Genomic DNA, 13733 nt, shown 5'->3' with positions numbered 1-13733 from the left:
CTCTTCATCGCACGCTCTCAGCTGAGACTGCCGCCTCTCTCGCTCGTGATGGCCACTCGGAGGAACGGTCCAGCGTTCCTCGGTCCTCCATCTCCTCCTCCGCCCCCAGTCGGAGAGCTACGTGTGTAGAGCTCGAAACGAGACATCGACAGCCACAACAGCGAGATAGAGGGAGAGCCAGTAGTGCTGCGGAAAGGGGAGTAGAAAGCGCGTGTGTGTAGTATGAGAAAGATGTACTGCTGAAAGAGGACGACGTGCGAGGGGAACAGATTATGCGGGCATGGCGGGGAAAGGCGGGAAGAAACTGTGCACGGGGCGGCAGAAGATTGCGGCGGGGAGTGTCTGCGAGGAATAGGATGTACAGTGCCTGCACAGGGCGAGCGAGCGGACTAGCGCTCCTCGTAGGGATGCTTGAGCACCGGGGGAGGTGGTGCGAAGGCCGGCTGCAGCGCTGGCTCGGAGCTGTACGATGGCTGAGCGGGCGGAGGCGGCGGCGGATAGGCGGGATGCTGAGGCACTTGCAGCGGGAGAGGGGGAGCGGCGCGATCGCCAAGAGGAGTCGGGATGGAGGGAGTCGACGAGGTCGAGGCTGACGAGGGCTCCGAGGTGGATAGCGGCGGGAGGTTGGTCGGGAGCGGCTGGAGCATGACGGGCTCTGCTCCGCCTGAGTGCTTCTGTCCCAGCGGACGACTGCCGCTGAGAAGAGACGTGTCGAGGGAAGGACCGGACGACTCGGTTGGCGGTGCACCAACGGCGATGCGCTGGCGCTCCCTCGCACGCTCGACCATGACCTCGACAGGCATGACATCCGCCGCAACGAAGACGGGCTGCTTGCCCGGCGGGGCGGTCCCGTCTTTGTCGTAGTTGTGGATCGCGATGCAGTGCCGAGTGCAGTCGTGCTTACGAGAGAAGAGCTTGTTGCACTCTGGGCACTTGACTGTATGGGCGAGTATGCGTCAGCTGATGGTGAGCCGTAAACGCAACGCGATTGAACGCACACTCGCGAATGCCCTGGTGGCTCTTGATGTGACTCATCAGGTTGAAGTTGCGAGCGAAAGCGCGACCACAACTAGGATGCGGACAGACCTGCCAGCGCAGACGCGTCAGTAGAGCAGCGGAGAGGTGCGAGGAGGAGGCCGACGCACGAAACGCTTGGGCGGCTGGTCCTTTCCGTCGCCCTCTTCCTCGTCATCGATCGGCTCGCTCCTCCGCCTCTTGCCCCTTCCGCCGCCGCCGACGCTCGACCTTCGACTCGCCCCACGAGCGTTCGGTGTTGCGCTCCGGCTGCTCGCTCGGCTTCCCGCCGCGATCGTCTCGTCGTCCGCACCTTCGCCCGCCTCGTCTCCATCCTCCTCTTCTGCAGCCTCGACAGCCCCGAGCCCGCCCACCCCGCCGCTGTTGCTCCTGCCATGCAAGCCGAACGAGCCAGCAGAAGGCGGCTCGCGAATCGATCCGAGCGGGAGGGACGTGCGCCGCCCTGCGGCACCCGCAAGCGGCGGGGGGAGCGGCGGCGCAAAGCCTGCCGTGCGCGGGCGCGGCGGCGAGCGCATCCCGCTCGAGCCAGCACCGACGCTCATGCCCATGCTCGAGCCCATGCGCGAGGCGTGCAGCTGGTCGGGCGAGTGCTCGACGCTCGCAGAGCCGACGAGCCCGCTCGCCTGGTACTGCTCGTGCGTGCCGTAGCCGCCCACCGCGATGCTTGCGCGACGGCGGTGCTCGTCGTCAAAGTGGCGCGCAGCGGCAGACGGAGGCTGCGGTGAACTGAGGAGCGGGCTGCGCGAAAAGGGTCCGGCAGAGAGGTTGAGCGCGTCGGTGGCAGACCGGCGGCGCTGTGCGAGGCCGCCGAGTGAGAGGGAGGTCGGAGGCGGCGGTCCCGCCCAGGGAGATGAACTGGACTGTGGCGCCGGTGTGCGATGCGAGCTGAACGGCCGACCGGAAGACGTGCCGACCGAAGTGTCGATCGCGAGAGCTGGCGCGGGAGCCCGCGAGTAGGCGGGATGCGCGAACGTCGCCTGGCCGTACGACGGGGCGGTGCCTTGCTGGTAATGGTCCGAGGGAGGATAGGGGTAGGCTGGAGCGGGAGGGGGCGGCGCGGCATACTCGCTGCCGTACGACGGATGTTGAAGCGACGGCGGAGGCTGCTGGGCGTATGATATGGGCGGGAGTGGCCCCAAGAAGCGGTCATGCGCAGGCGGGTCTGCCATTGGGTTGAGAGACATGGGCGGAAGAGGGTGCGAAAGAGTCGAGGTCGGCGGCGAGCCGCGACTCGCATATGCCGGATGCTGCAGCGAAAGAGGAGGCGGCGGAGGTGGGCCCGGGTCGTACGTGCCGTACGGATTGTTGCTCATGCCAAAGCTAGCCGAAGAGGAAGGACGGCCGTCGGCAGACATCGCTGCCGGAGCCTGCTGATGCGCGTACGCCGGGTGATCGTACGGCGTCTGGAACGTCGGCGGCGGCGGGCGGCCATACGCAGGAGGCGCCTGAGCATACGCCGGGTGCGAGTAGCTCGCGGAAGTGGAAGCGACCTGCATGCGCGAACGAACTTCCGTCAGACGCCAGCGCGGGGGACGGGCGGCCAAGATGCATACGCACGGGATAGGGTGCATAGACAACGTTCGAGTCGGTCGAGCGGCTGTCCTGCATTCCCGCTGCGACTCCGGATCCGACCAGACTCCCCCGCCGCGACTCCGCGCTCGCGAGCGATACGGCGCTTCCGCGACGGCCCTCGTCAGACCCGTAGCTGCTCATGGCGAGATCGTGCCCGCCGAAGCTGCTCGAACCCCGGCGAATCCCGTCGGCGAGAGCCGGGTCACTGGGCCGCGAATGCGGGACTGACGCTGCCGCTGCCGCTGCTTGTTCAGCAGCGCCCGCCGGGTCGGCGTGGCCCGCGAGCGGCGGCTGCTCCATGGCAGCGCAGCTCGTCGCGACTGGGCAGGGCGCTCGCGCGGAAGAAAGACACCCGTCTGGCTGCACAGCAGCGTCGGGAGGAGCGCAAACAGCGACAAAAGCGCAGGCCGGGTCGAGGCGATCGGCCGGGGAAGGCGCAAGGGGTCGACTCTGGCTCTGGCGGAACGGTTCACGCGCGGAAGAAGAGGCAGCTCTCGTCGCGCGCACGGGCACTTGGCTCGGGAGGACGAGCGGCGGCAAGCGCAGCGTGGCCAGGCGGAACAAATGCGCAACACCTGGAGACTCGCCCGCGCCGTCGACGGCCGCCGCCGCGCGTGCTTTTGGGCAGGTCCAGGTACGGCTCGGCGAAGTCGGAACCGCATCTTCAGCGCGGGTGTGCCCTGGCCCTGACGCTGCTGGCTCGCCGTCGCTGTCCCTGGCAAGCTCGCACATGCGCCTCACTCAGAAAGCAGGCAGAGCAGGTCGAGCGAGCGCATCACTGCTGTGCGCACACAAGTCAGCCGCATGCCGAGCTGTCTGTCTCCTGTCTGTGCTGTCTGCAGGAAGACGGACCGGATTCTCCAGGTTGCACGTCGCTCTTCGCAGCACGCGCGCCCTGTGCCTGGCCCGTTCGCTCGACTCTCCGCACCGAATTTCACGCTCGCTTCGGCCTCGTGCCGGGTCGCAGGGCGCCCTTCGTCCCACGCTCTGAGCCTCTGGTCTTCCTGGAGACGGCGATCTTCCCGCGTTTCTTCTGGCTCTCGTTGCGTCTGCAACCTCTGCCTCATCCGCAGCAAAGTCAGGAGCATCGGGTCGCCGTCATCGTCTCTCATCGCCTCGACCTTGTTCTGCTCGCCCTTCGCCAGCCCGCGCAGACTCGCCATGCGCGAGCAGATCAGCCATGCGCGCAATCATCGCCCGCATCAGCGACAATCGACCACATGCTTCGTTCTCCGCGCTCCGCACTCTGGCTTCCGTGATCCCGGTTCCGTCTGCAATTTGGCAAGTGGAGGCAGTGGAACATCGCATCGAGGCTCGTACGAACAGTTCCGCTTCTCTCGCACGCGAGCGGAGAAGCTCGTTTTGCGCTCTTCGAGATGTCAGCAGCGTTGCTATGGCCGGCAGACGTCCGCGAGACAGGAACCTGCGAGGCCGGAGGGCGCACACACACGACGGCCCGCGCCACGCCGCCCGATATGGCTGAATGCTGCCATCGATTCAGAACGCGACGGCAGAGACGCCGCCGAACTGGCCATGGCTCATGGGCGAGACGAGCGAGCTTCTTCGCTTCTTTCCCTCAGTCGGCCATTAGCCCGTCTCCTCGCTCGTCCCGTCCTCGTTGCCGAGTTTCGCAGACCGACTGATCGGAGACACTCGTCATCGCTTCAGTGCCCCGCGCGGTCTAGCTCGAATCCCATGCGTCTGCTTGACTGGTCGATGGCGGATGAGGCAGGGCGGGCGTTGTCCGCTTTCCCGTGGACAGCGGACTGTGCGGCACACATGGTCCGTGCACGAGCACACTATGCACTCGTCATTGTCTTTGTTGCGCGGAGCAGCATGGCGGTCTGCGGTCGCGCTTCGCATCTTTCGGTTCTTCCGCGTTCATGCTCGCTTCGCGATTCCGCTCTCTTCGCGACTCCCATAGCAATCTCGGCTCGTAGAAGCGCGCTGCTTCTTTCTGACTCTTGCTCTCGCTCTGCACGCTCCGCACTTGTCCCGTGTCAAAAGGTCCAGCTTGAAGGGTTGCTGTTCCACTATGCATCTTATGCTCAAGTTTTTCTTCCGCTTTCCCATCAGAGCTTGTGCTCTTACGGTTGTAGCCGTCACACGTCGACGTGTGTGCAAAGGAACCCATTCAATGAGAGGGGCTGCCCCGCACTCGCTCGGCCCGGTCATCGACGCTTTTCACCTCATCTCGTCCATTCGCTTGCTGCGAGGCGCCCATAGCTGCGACGCTCGCATTTCTCGACAGCCTCAAATGCGGCATCAAGCGGCTCTGGATCTTTGCGGGTACTGAGCTGTGTCGGCGCGGATCCGCAGTGCGAAGCTGTACCCAAAGGCGATACTTCCCGGTCAGTGCCAACGGATCGTTCGAGTTTACACTTCCGTTCTTCCTTTCTCCTACCTGAGTTTCTTGCACTCCGCAACGAGCTCAACAATGGGGCACGGCCTTGCATTGAGCAAGCTCGGGACGGCAGTCGTTGCGGGTGCGGCCGTGGCGGCTCCTTCGAAGTCTCGATTTGCACAGATGCCGGTATTTCTGTCGTCTTCGACGCTGTCTTGAGCTTCGCACCGTTTGCTGTTCCCCTGGCGAGCATTTTACTCGGCTCTTTTGGACGTACTGCATGTTCCGCAGCCTTGCTACGTTCGCCTCAGCGCTTCTTTCGATGCCTCTGTACCGTAACGCTTCATTCCAACTAGACTCGTGCGCTACAATCTAATTCACGCACGAATCGTTGCTGCTCACATGTCGACCGGCCGAGACAAGCCTGGCTTTGGCCCGGGCAGACGTGCGCGCCGCCGCACACCGACATCGTGCGCCTGATACAGATGACCAATTCAAATCAAGACGGCATCGGTTTCGGAGCGGAGGAGAATGTCGACTTGCGCCGACGAGCGCGTAGGCAATGCCGATCCAATTCCGTCCACTCCCGCTCGCGGTGGACGCCAAATGTCAAAGACGTCCGAGGCGGTCATTGCATATCATGCACAACAAAAGCGACTAACAGTACATGCGAGTTCGGGAAATGAGGGGGAGGAGAGCGCCCATGGGTCAGCCGTCTTCGACGAGAGCGCCGGCCGTGCCATCCTCGCCAGCGTCCAATTCGTCGAGTGCACCGATCGTGCCGTCTTCAGCGATCAGGCGCATGTACTGCATGCGGCGACGAGGACCGTCAGAACGGGGAGCAGATAAACAGAAGAGTCGGGCTACGCACAGTCGCACGCTGCTCGCAGCGCTCCTGCTCGTCGTCGAGCCTGTGCGCAGACACAACGAGCGGCATGCGATCGTAGGCACTCCCGACGCCGGGAAGCGCGTTCGAATCCGCGCTTGTGGGAGGTGCCAGACCGAGAGCGAGCGGTGCGTCGGTGCGGCGCGTGAGGGCCTGTGATGAGCAGTGCATCTGTGAGTGGCGAGTGGCGGGTCGAGGTCAAAGTAGCATGCTCACCTTATCGCCCATCGCGGACTTCTTGCCGGGGACGTACTTGGCGAGTTTGGCATCCCTGCGAGAGCGGGGGCATCAGCAAGGCAAGCGACAGGCGCAGACTTCTTGAAACAGCGCACGTGATGCTGTAGACGTGCTTGAGGTGATCGCGCAGGAGGAGGGCGAGACCCGAGACGAGCGACTGGCGAGCGAGGTCTGCGGATGGAGGTCTGTCCATAGCGTCGTCGTCCGCAGCCGACTGCTGCGTGAGCAGCCCGGTTCAGCACGTGTCAGCACGCTCGTCGGACGATTGACTCCAACGCGGGCGAGGAAACTGACTCGACGCACCGACTTGGACGGGCTCGCCTTGGCTGCTGCCATCAGTCCTCCTCCGCCCTGCAAGTCCTGCTCGAGGGCGTGTAGCACCTGCAGGCCCGAGACGGCAAGGGCGGTGTTGAGGTGGTGTATGACGAGAAGCGGCTCTTCGGTCCGCTTGAAGTCGAGTGTCGAGAGAGCTTCGGCGAGGAAGCGGGCGAAAGAGACGTCGTTCTGAAAGAACCGGTATCGAATCAACCTACGGAGAGAGCATGGACTACAACCAGAATACGACGCACCTCTGAGCAGGTAGCGCCGACTTCGAGCTCGAAAGAGCGAGCGAGCGTTTTGAGGTAGTCGAGCTGAACCTGGCGCTTCTCCTTGTGCAGCAAACTATCAAAAGCAATTAGTCGTAAGTATATGGCACGGGAGTGATGAAAACTTGCAGCGAAACACACCTGTACCACCGGCACAGAAGCGATTCGGGCGGATCGTTACGGTACCCCTGAAGCACCTCGTCCTGTCCGCACATCGACTTCGGTACCTCGTCCTGTCCGCACATCGACTTCGCGAAGGCGTGCGCCGCACGCGCCGGCTCGAGGAAGCGGGTGGCGAGAATCGACGCGTGCTTCTGGTGCAGAAGCGCCAGCGTCGAGTACGCCTTCGTGCTGAGCTGCGGGTCGGGGCTGGCAGTGAGAGCGACGAGCGTCGGCGAGAGTGTGATCGGATGGCTGAAGCCGGAACGGGCAATCATATTGAGCAGGTCGGCACCGAGGCGCTGCATGACCGGGTTTGTCGACTGGGCCGACGAGATGATGCGCTTGAGGTAGCGCTGAGAAACGGCGCTCGCGACACTGTGGTCAAAACAATCATTACAAACGAGCAGCGGAATGGCAAACGAGTCGACGTACCCCGAGTCAGCGAAACCTTCGACGTTGCCCACAAGCTCCTCCATCTTGACCCCATTCTCGGCCTTCTTGCGCCTCTTATCCGGCGCACTTTGGGCGACGGGAGCTGCTGACGCCGACGCGCGCTCCTGACTCGCGAGGAAGTCCTGGATGATACGCAGGATCTGGATGTGGGCTTGGGTATCGGGCAGTTCGAAGATCGCATCGATGATGGCTGTCGATGAGGCATGGAGCATGAGAGTCGGATAAGCGCGATAGAGGAAGCCGAGCGAGGTGAGCATGGGCGACTTGATCGGGGCAGGAAGCGGCAGGCCGTAGGCGCGAACGAGTAACTGGAAGGTCAGCTCTGCGACCGAGTTGACGGTTATCGCGTCGACACTGGGCTTGATGTCTGTGCGACGAGGATTCAGCTCGCAGTGAGATGCCATTGCGATTAGATAACGCACCGAGATGCTCGTCTCGCAGTTGGTCGAAGTCACCGTGCTCGCATAAGAGCGACGAGAGGTAGGCGAGAACCGGCAAGGCGCGCAAGTTGACAGTGTTGGCCGTCTCCGCCCGCGAGAGCTTCTGACACTCGCTCTGCAGACGCTCTGTGAGAATAGCGAGCGAGTCAGGAGAGAGCCGATGTGGAGGCGGAAGCGAGCGTACTCAGCGTGACGCCAAAGACGCGGACAAGCGTGGCATAGTCCTGTGTCTGGCCGTGCACGACAGCGCAGAAGCAGGCCACGACCTCTTGCAGTGTCTGCAGCACAGGTGAAAAACGCTGAGTCCAGCAGCTTGCGCTGTGGTCAGAAGGAGTGACGCACCACGACGTTCTGCGACGGCTTATTGAGCATCGGTACGAGCGCGCTTTGGAGGTCGCGGCCGAATCTGGTCGCGGTCTTGGGCATGGCACTAACGGCCGCGCGGAAGATGCGGAGCAGGTAGTCGCTGATAACCTGCTCTTCGACCTGCGGAACGCGCGTTCAGCGCGATTTCGCCGAGTGCGGCTTGAATCGCTGGACATACAGTAGTCGAGCTTTTCAGGAACGGGAGAAGCATGGTCGCTTTCGACGTCGAAAGCAGACTCGGGTCGACTGAGCTCAGCGTATACACCGTCTTGATACCAGCGACGAGGTCCTGCGAGGACGAAAGCATGAGTCAGTAGAGTACGGGCCACCGTTGAACGAGGTGCGCACCATGTCGCGCTCATCCTCGACGAGGCCATCGATCAAGCTCTCGATGACCAGCCGAAGGCGTTCGAGCGGCGGCTCAGTCCCCTTCTCCATGTGCTTGGCCATGATGAGGCGCAGCGCCTCGTCGACAGGCGGCGCACGCTCCTTGTAGACGCCAGCGGTCTGCGTGATGATGCTGGCGAGCTGAGCGACGGCGTCGTTCGAATCCTGCGCAGCGGCATTCTTGACAGGCGAGCCGAACCAGAGGTCTTCGAGCGTCTCGATTGCGAGTTCCTGTACGAACAAACGTCAAGACGGGGAAAGACGAGGCTTCGCAGAGGTTCGCACCTTGATGCCGTCGTCCTCGTCTAGGACGCGGTAGACGAGCCTGCGCGAAATCTCCAGTCGATGTTTCTCGTCGTCGACCAGACCATACAGGATCTTGAGCAGCTTGATGACCCTGCGCCTTACGCCGAGGCCCGTGTCGGAGATGCGCTCGCCAAGCTTGGGGAGGTACTGCACCGCGAGGTCGGGCCGGCCGACGACGTACTTGCCGACGAGCTCAATCGACGCGTCGCGCACCGCCGGCGAGCTGTCGAGCATGCGGCCCTCGATGCTGCGGCGGACGTTCTCTTGGTGGAAGAGGCTTGGGTCTTGCGCGACGACGGCGCTGATGGCGCGCAGCGCCTTGGTGCGAAGCGTCACCTGTGCCGACTCGGACGCATCGACGATGCGCGTGAGTAGAGGCTGATAAAGGTTGGCGAGCGTCGAAGAACGCCACAGGTCGAGCGCGACACCGTCAATGCGGGGCTGAGCGTCCTCCGGACTGCAGTCGGGGCATTGCGTGAGACGACTGAACGAACAGAGGGACGGGGGGATACGTACCTCGGGCCAAAGACATCTTCAACCTGCTCGTCATCCCAGATGGTGCGAGCGATGTCTTCAAGACGTGCCTGCAGCGCATGTGCCTCCTCCTGAGACGAATCGAACTGTGACTTGGTCGATTGAAGTGCTTGGTGCACCTCGAGCGCGAACTGCGCGCGGGCAAAGGTAGAGGCACCCTGCAGCGGAGGGTCTGTCGGTATCTTCTCACCGAAACGAAGAAGGGCACACGCACCTCGCCAAACCCGCTCGACTTTTCCGTCCGCGCCAGATGCTCTACGAGCGACTTCTGCGCGATAAAGGTCTTCTCGATCCCGTCGAGATCGCCGCTCGATGCAAGCTGGTTGTGTCTACGGTCAGACGAATGCGCGAGCGAGAAGCGGGATCTGCAGACGAACCTCGCGCACGCTCTTGATCCCGGTCCCTGCTTCGCCGAGTTCGTGCCTGACGCGTGCTGCAATGGCACCGACATGCTCGAGCGCAAGGCCCTTGAGCGCGTTGACTTCGTGCGTGCTCTTCGAGTCGGCGAGCGTGGCCATCTGTGCGGGAACGACAAGCACGAAGAGTAGCGTGAGCTGAAAAAAGCCGTCCAGTCGTAGAAACCATCGAAACGCACCATGGACCGGCAGAGCACGCTGAGAAGCAGCTCCGAGCCGGGCCACTCGGGCAAGCGGAGCGTGGCCAGCAGGTCCGCGATGAGGTTGTCAAGCACGGCGCGGTACTCGGTGTCGGCAGACGCGCCGGTCGTCTTGCCCGCCTTGGCAGCACTGCAGGTGAGATACACGGTGAGCAAATCATTCAGGAGGCGGTAGGCGAATGGTCGTACCGCTGTAGGAGGAAACCAACGATCATCCTGGCCGCCTTGCTCGACGTCTCACTCGCGCCGCTAAGGACGCCGTGTACAGATGTCTGCACATCCAAGAGGACATCAGTACCGATGAAAAGAAGTTATAGACAGTCTGGCGCACGTAGACGTCGTCATTGTCCTCATTCTCCTGCGAGCTGCCGCCATCGAGGAGCCCGGCCCCGAGGCCAAGCTCGTCCTTCATCGCAATATCGCCGTCTGCATCCGAGGCAGCACCGTTCGCTGCGACGCTAGCGCGAGCGAAGCGACGGCGGATCTGAGCGTGCAAGTCGGACGGGCAAGTCTGCACCAGGTGAAGGAGCAGCGCCGAGACGGTCTGGATCGAGGCACCAGTGCGCAGCCTGTGCGCATGCACGAAGAGCGGAAAATTCAGTCAGCGACAATGCGGAGGGTTACGGCGACTAGAGCGAGGAACGCACCGGATCCCGCCCCTCGCCTTCTTCGCGGCGGCCGTCCCGCTCGCGACTTCCGCCTTGCCCAGGTTGCTCAGCACCTCCTCGACGATCCACGCGCGCTGGTCGGCGTAGCGAGCGTAGACCGCCTGCACGACGGCGAGACTCGCAATGCGGAGCGCCTTAACCGCATGCACCGCAGGCGACGCGTCCTTCGCCGCCGCCGCTGCCGACGCCCCCTTGCCCGACGTAGCAGCCGCATCGTGGAAGAAGGGCTCGAGGGCGAAGTACGAGATGGCGATGACGAGCTCGTCGCCGAGGTCCTCCTTGCGTACGAGGGCTGCGAGCGCATTCGTCGCCTGGACGAGCGCGTCGCACGTGTCGGCGACCTTGTCGCGGGCACGGAGCGTCGCCAGCTCGGCGAGCGGGCTCGTCGGGTGCGCCTCGACGAGCGGGACGAGGCATGCGTCGAGCGCGCGGCGGAGGGCCGAGACGAGCGCGAGGAGGTACTCGGACGAGAAGAGGTGCTTTGGCAGCGAGACGCCGGGAAGGGTGACGAGGTCGAGGGCGAGGCGCAGCGCGAGGAGGGCGTCGGAGAGGTCGCGCAGGCGCGCCTCGGTGACAGCGAGGCGCGGCGGGTCGCCTTCGTCCCAGTACGGGACGTCGGCGGCGGCAGCGGCGGTAGAGCGCTGGCTTTCGTCCGCGGCATCTAGCGCGTCGAGCCCGTCCGCATCGAGCGTTTGCGAGCGGTCCCTGCGCGGCGAGGCAGAGCGCGAGCTGCGCCTGACGCCCTTGGACGGGCTCGCGCTCGACCCGCGGACCGAGACGTCGTCGTCCTCGTCGTCGTCCTCTTCGTCCTCGCCGTTCGTCGCGCGCTTCTTGCCCTTGCCCTTGGTCGGGCTCGCGCTGCCCTTCCTGCCCTTGCTCGCCGCCTTGCCCTTTCCCTTCCCCTTCACCGCGCCCTTCTTCCCCGCTCCTCCACCAACAAGCTCATCCGCGTCCCTCGCCCTCCCAATCTCGCCCCTGCGATCCTCCCACCCCTCCCAACCTCCCTCGCCCCCCACGCCCTCCCAGCTCCGCTCCAGCACCCTGAGCAGCCTCCCGACGCCGGCGTCCGCGCCAAGCTCGTCGACGAGCTCCTCGCCCTTGGAGCGCAGCACGACCGCGCGCAGCTGCTGCGCGAGCTTGCGCAGCGCCGACGTGTGCAGGAGCGGCGCGCCAGAGTGCAGCGCCGTGCGCGTCGCGCGGAAGAAGGCCGCTTCGCCGCCCTTGCGGCTCGGCGAGCGGTGCACCGCTGCGGTCGCAGAGGTGGAGAGCGCCGCGCCGCTCGTGTCGCCGACAAAGGCATCGTCGGCGGCGAAGATGTCCGTAACGAGGTCGCTCAGGCGCTCGACGACGTCGACGGTCGCGCTGCCGCCCGTGCCAGGTGCGGTGCGCGCCGAGCCCGTACCACCTCCGCCCCCGCCCGAGAGGAGCTTGACGCGCTTGACGGCGCTCTCGGCGCCGGTGAAGGGCTCGCCGAGCTGCTGCCCCTGCTGGGACGTGCCATTCGACGCCGCAAGCGTCGGCGTGATCTGCCCCTGGCTCGGGCGCGGAAGAAGCCCCGATTGCGGGCCGAGGTTGTCGGGCTTGAGCGGGCTCGAAAAGTGTGACGAGAGGCTCGACGACGACGTGCTTTTGCGCGGGACGGCGCTCGCGCCCATGCCCGCGGGCTGCGCGAGGATGTGCGGCAGGCTCGAGCGCGGCCCGAGCGTCGATGCCGAGTGCGTGCGCGAGAGCGGGACGGGCGAGTCGCCGCCCATCATCATGAGCGGGTCGGGTGAGCTCATGGGCACGTCGGCTCCGACAGCACTGGAGGGGAGGACGCGGCCCTGCGAGAGTGAAGGCGTTTGCGGCCCGCCATTGCTGTTCGACCTGCGCATCGACTGCGTCTGCGCTTCGCGCTCGAGCGCTACACGCTTGCGCTCGTACTGCGCGTTGATGAAGGCTTGGAGCGCGGCTTCGTCGCTCGGCTCGCCGGGCTGATGCGGCGCGAGGTGACGCGGCTGAAGAGGGTTCGAAGGTGGCGGGACGGCGCCGGGCGCGAGGGAGGGATGCGGAAAGGCGGAGGAGCGCAGGAAAGCGGAGGAGAGCGGGTGCGTCGAGCTCGGCGGTGCAGAGGGGAGAGCCGAAGGCGCGACCGGGTAAGGCGGAGCGAGAGGGGGCCTGTGCGGGTGCACAGTGGTCAGCTTCGCTTACTCGCTGCGGGCGCCACACTCAGACGCACAGTCCGGCGTATGGTCCGCTCGCCTGGACACGCGCCAGCTGGTCCCTGACTTCGGGCAGCGCCGTCGCCTGCGCGACGAGGGCGTTCCTCCACGCCTCGCTCTGCGGGTCGAGCTGCCCCGCATGGAGGAGGGCGCTGATCTCGCGCGAATACTGGTCGAAGAGCGGGTCAGAGGGGACGAGGCCGGCTGCGGCGGGGTGAAGCGAGGTTGGCGGCGTTGAGAGGGACGGGAAGAAGGACGGCGGGGCGGGGAGGACGGGCGGAAGATGCGACACGACTGCCGGTGATAGCACATGTCAGTAAAGTGCTGGTAAGCTGCACGGCTGCTCTGCTGGGCCGTGTGAGGCCAATCGAGAGGAGGGGTCCCCTCGGGGGTGCACCGCCTCCGACCTCGTATCGGTTCCAGTGCTGCTGCCCGCCCCCGAGAATCCAGCTGGTCCATCTCAGAGCCTGGCCAGTCTTCACTCAGTCCCGGCAGGCGGTGCGAGCGAGAGAAGAGCGGTCCTAGTCGACGAGGCGAGTGTCGCGTGTCGAGACCGCCGACCGCCCCAGACGCGTCCAGCGCCGGCACAGGCCGTTCCAGAGAGCGCTCAATAGCTCCGTCACGCCCTCCCAGGCGCTCCATCGCGCGTGCTCGCCGCGGGAGAGCTTGATCGCTGTCGACAGCGCTCGCACCCTCGCCCTCGCCTGCAAAGAGCCCGAGCGGATGAGCGAGCAGACGCACCGTCCCCAGCACCGACGAGCCCCGCGCCGACGGGCCACGCACGCACGATCGAGCGCGCACTCGCGTCGATGGCTTGCTGCGCCGACGACGACGACGGCGCGAGCGGCGACGGTGACGACGACGGCGCAGCTGCAGGCTGCGGGCCGTGCGAGGGCGTGTGGGCCATTCTCGGCACACACACACGGCTCGCGCGTGAGC

At 64.9% G+C, this 13733-nt stretch overlaps 2 protein-coding genes across 2 annotated transcripts; both read right to left on the bottom strand.

The window, feature by feature from the left end:
- Positions 1–389: 389 nt before the first annotated feature.
- Positions 390–2907, bottom strand: JCM10292_005828 (uncharacterized protein; the record flags this gene model as incomplete). The annotated part of the gene is made up of 4 exons (XM_076648434.1): positions 390–937; positions 999–1086; positions 1146–2525; positions 2593–2907. 4 exons carry the CDS (start codon positions 2905–2907, stop codon positions 390–392), a joined length of 2331 nt encoding a protein of 776 aa, XP_076506123.1.
- Positions 2908–5659: 2752 nt separating this feature from the next.
- On the bottom strand, positions 5660–13701 carry SCC2 (cohesin-loading factor complex subunit SCC2; the record flags this gene model as incomplete). Its single annotated transcript, XM_076648433.1, has 23 exons — positions 5660–5758; positions 5823–5990; positions 6054–6108; positions 6170–6291; positions 6378–6578; positions 6644–6737; positions 6803–7198; positions 7256–7643; positions 7699–7842; positions 7901–7994; positions 8059–8202; positions 8261–8371; positions 8431–8700; positions 8755–9232; positions 9292–9467; positions 9524–9628; positions 9687–9827; positions 9905–10055; positions 10115–10197; positions 10257–10494; positions 10573–12750; positions 12812–13088; positions 13536–13701. The coding sequence occupies 23 exons, from the start codon at positions 13699–13701 to the stop codon at positions 5660–5662; spliced, it is 6279 nt and encodes a 2092-aa protein (XP_076506122.1).
- Positions 13702–13733: the final 32 nt, after the last annotated feature.

This window comes from Rhodotorula paludigena, assembly GCF_050403205.1.
Source record: "Rhodotorula paludigena JCM10292 DNA, Rt_paludigena_JCM10292v1_ctg15, whole genome shotgun sequence".
In the NCBI taxonomy this organism is placed as follows: Eukaryota; Fungi; Basidiomycota; class Microbotryomycetes; order Sporidiobolales; family Sporidiobolaceae; genus Rhodotorula; species Rhodotorula paludigena.
This window is presented reverse-complemented; position numbering and strand designations above follow the sequence as displayed.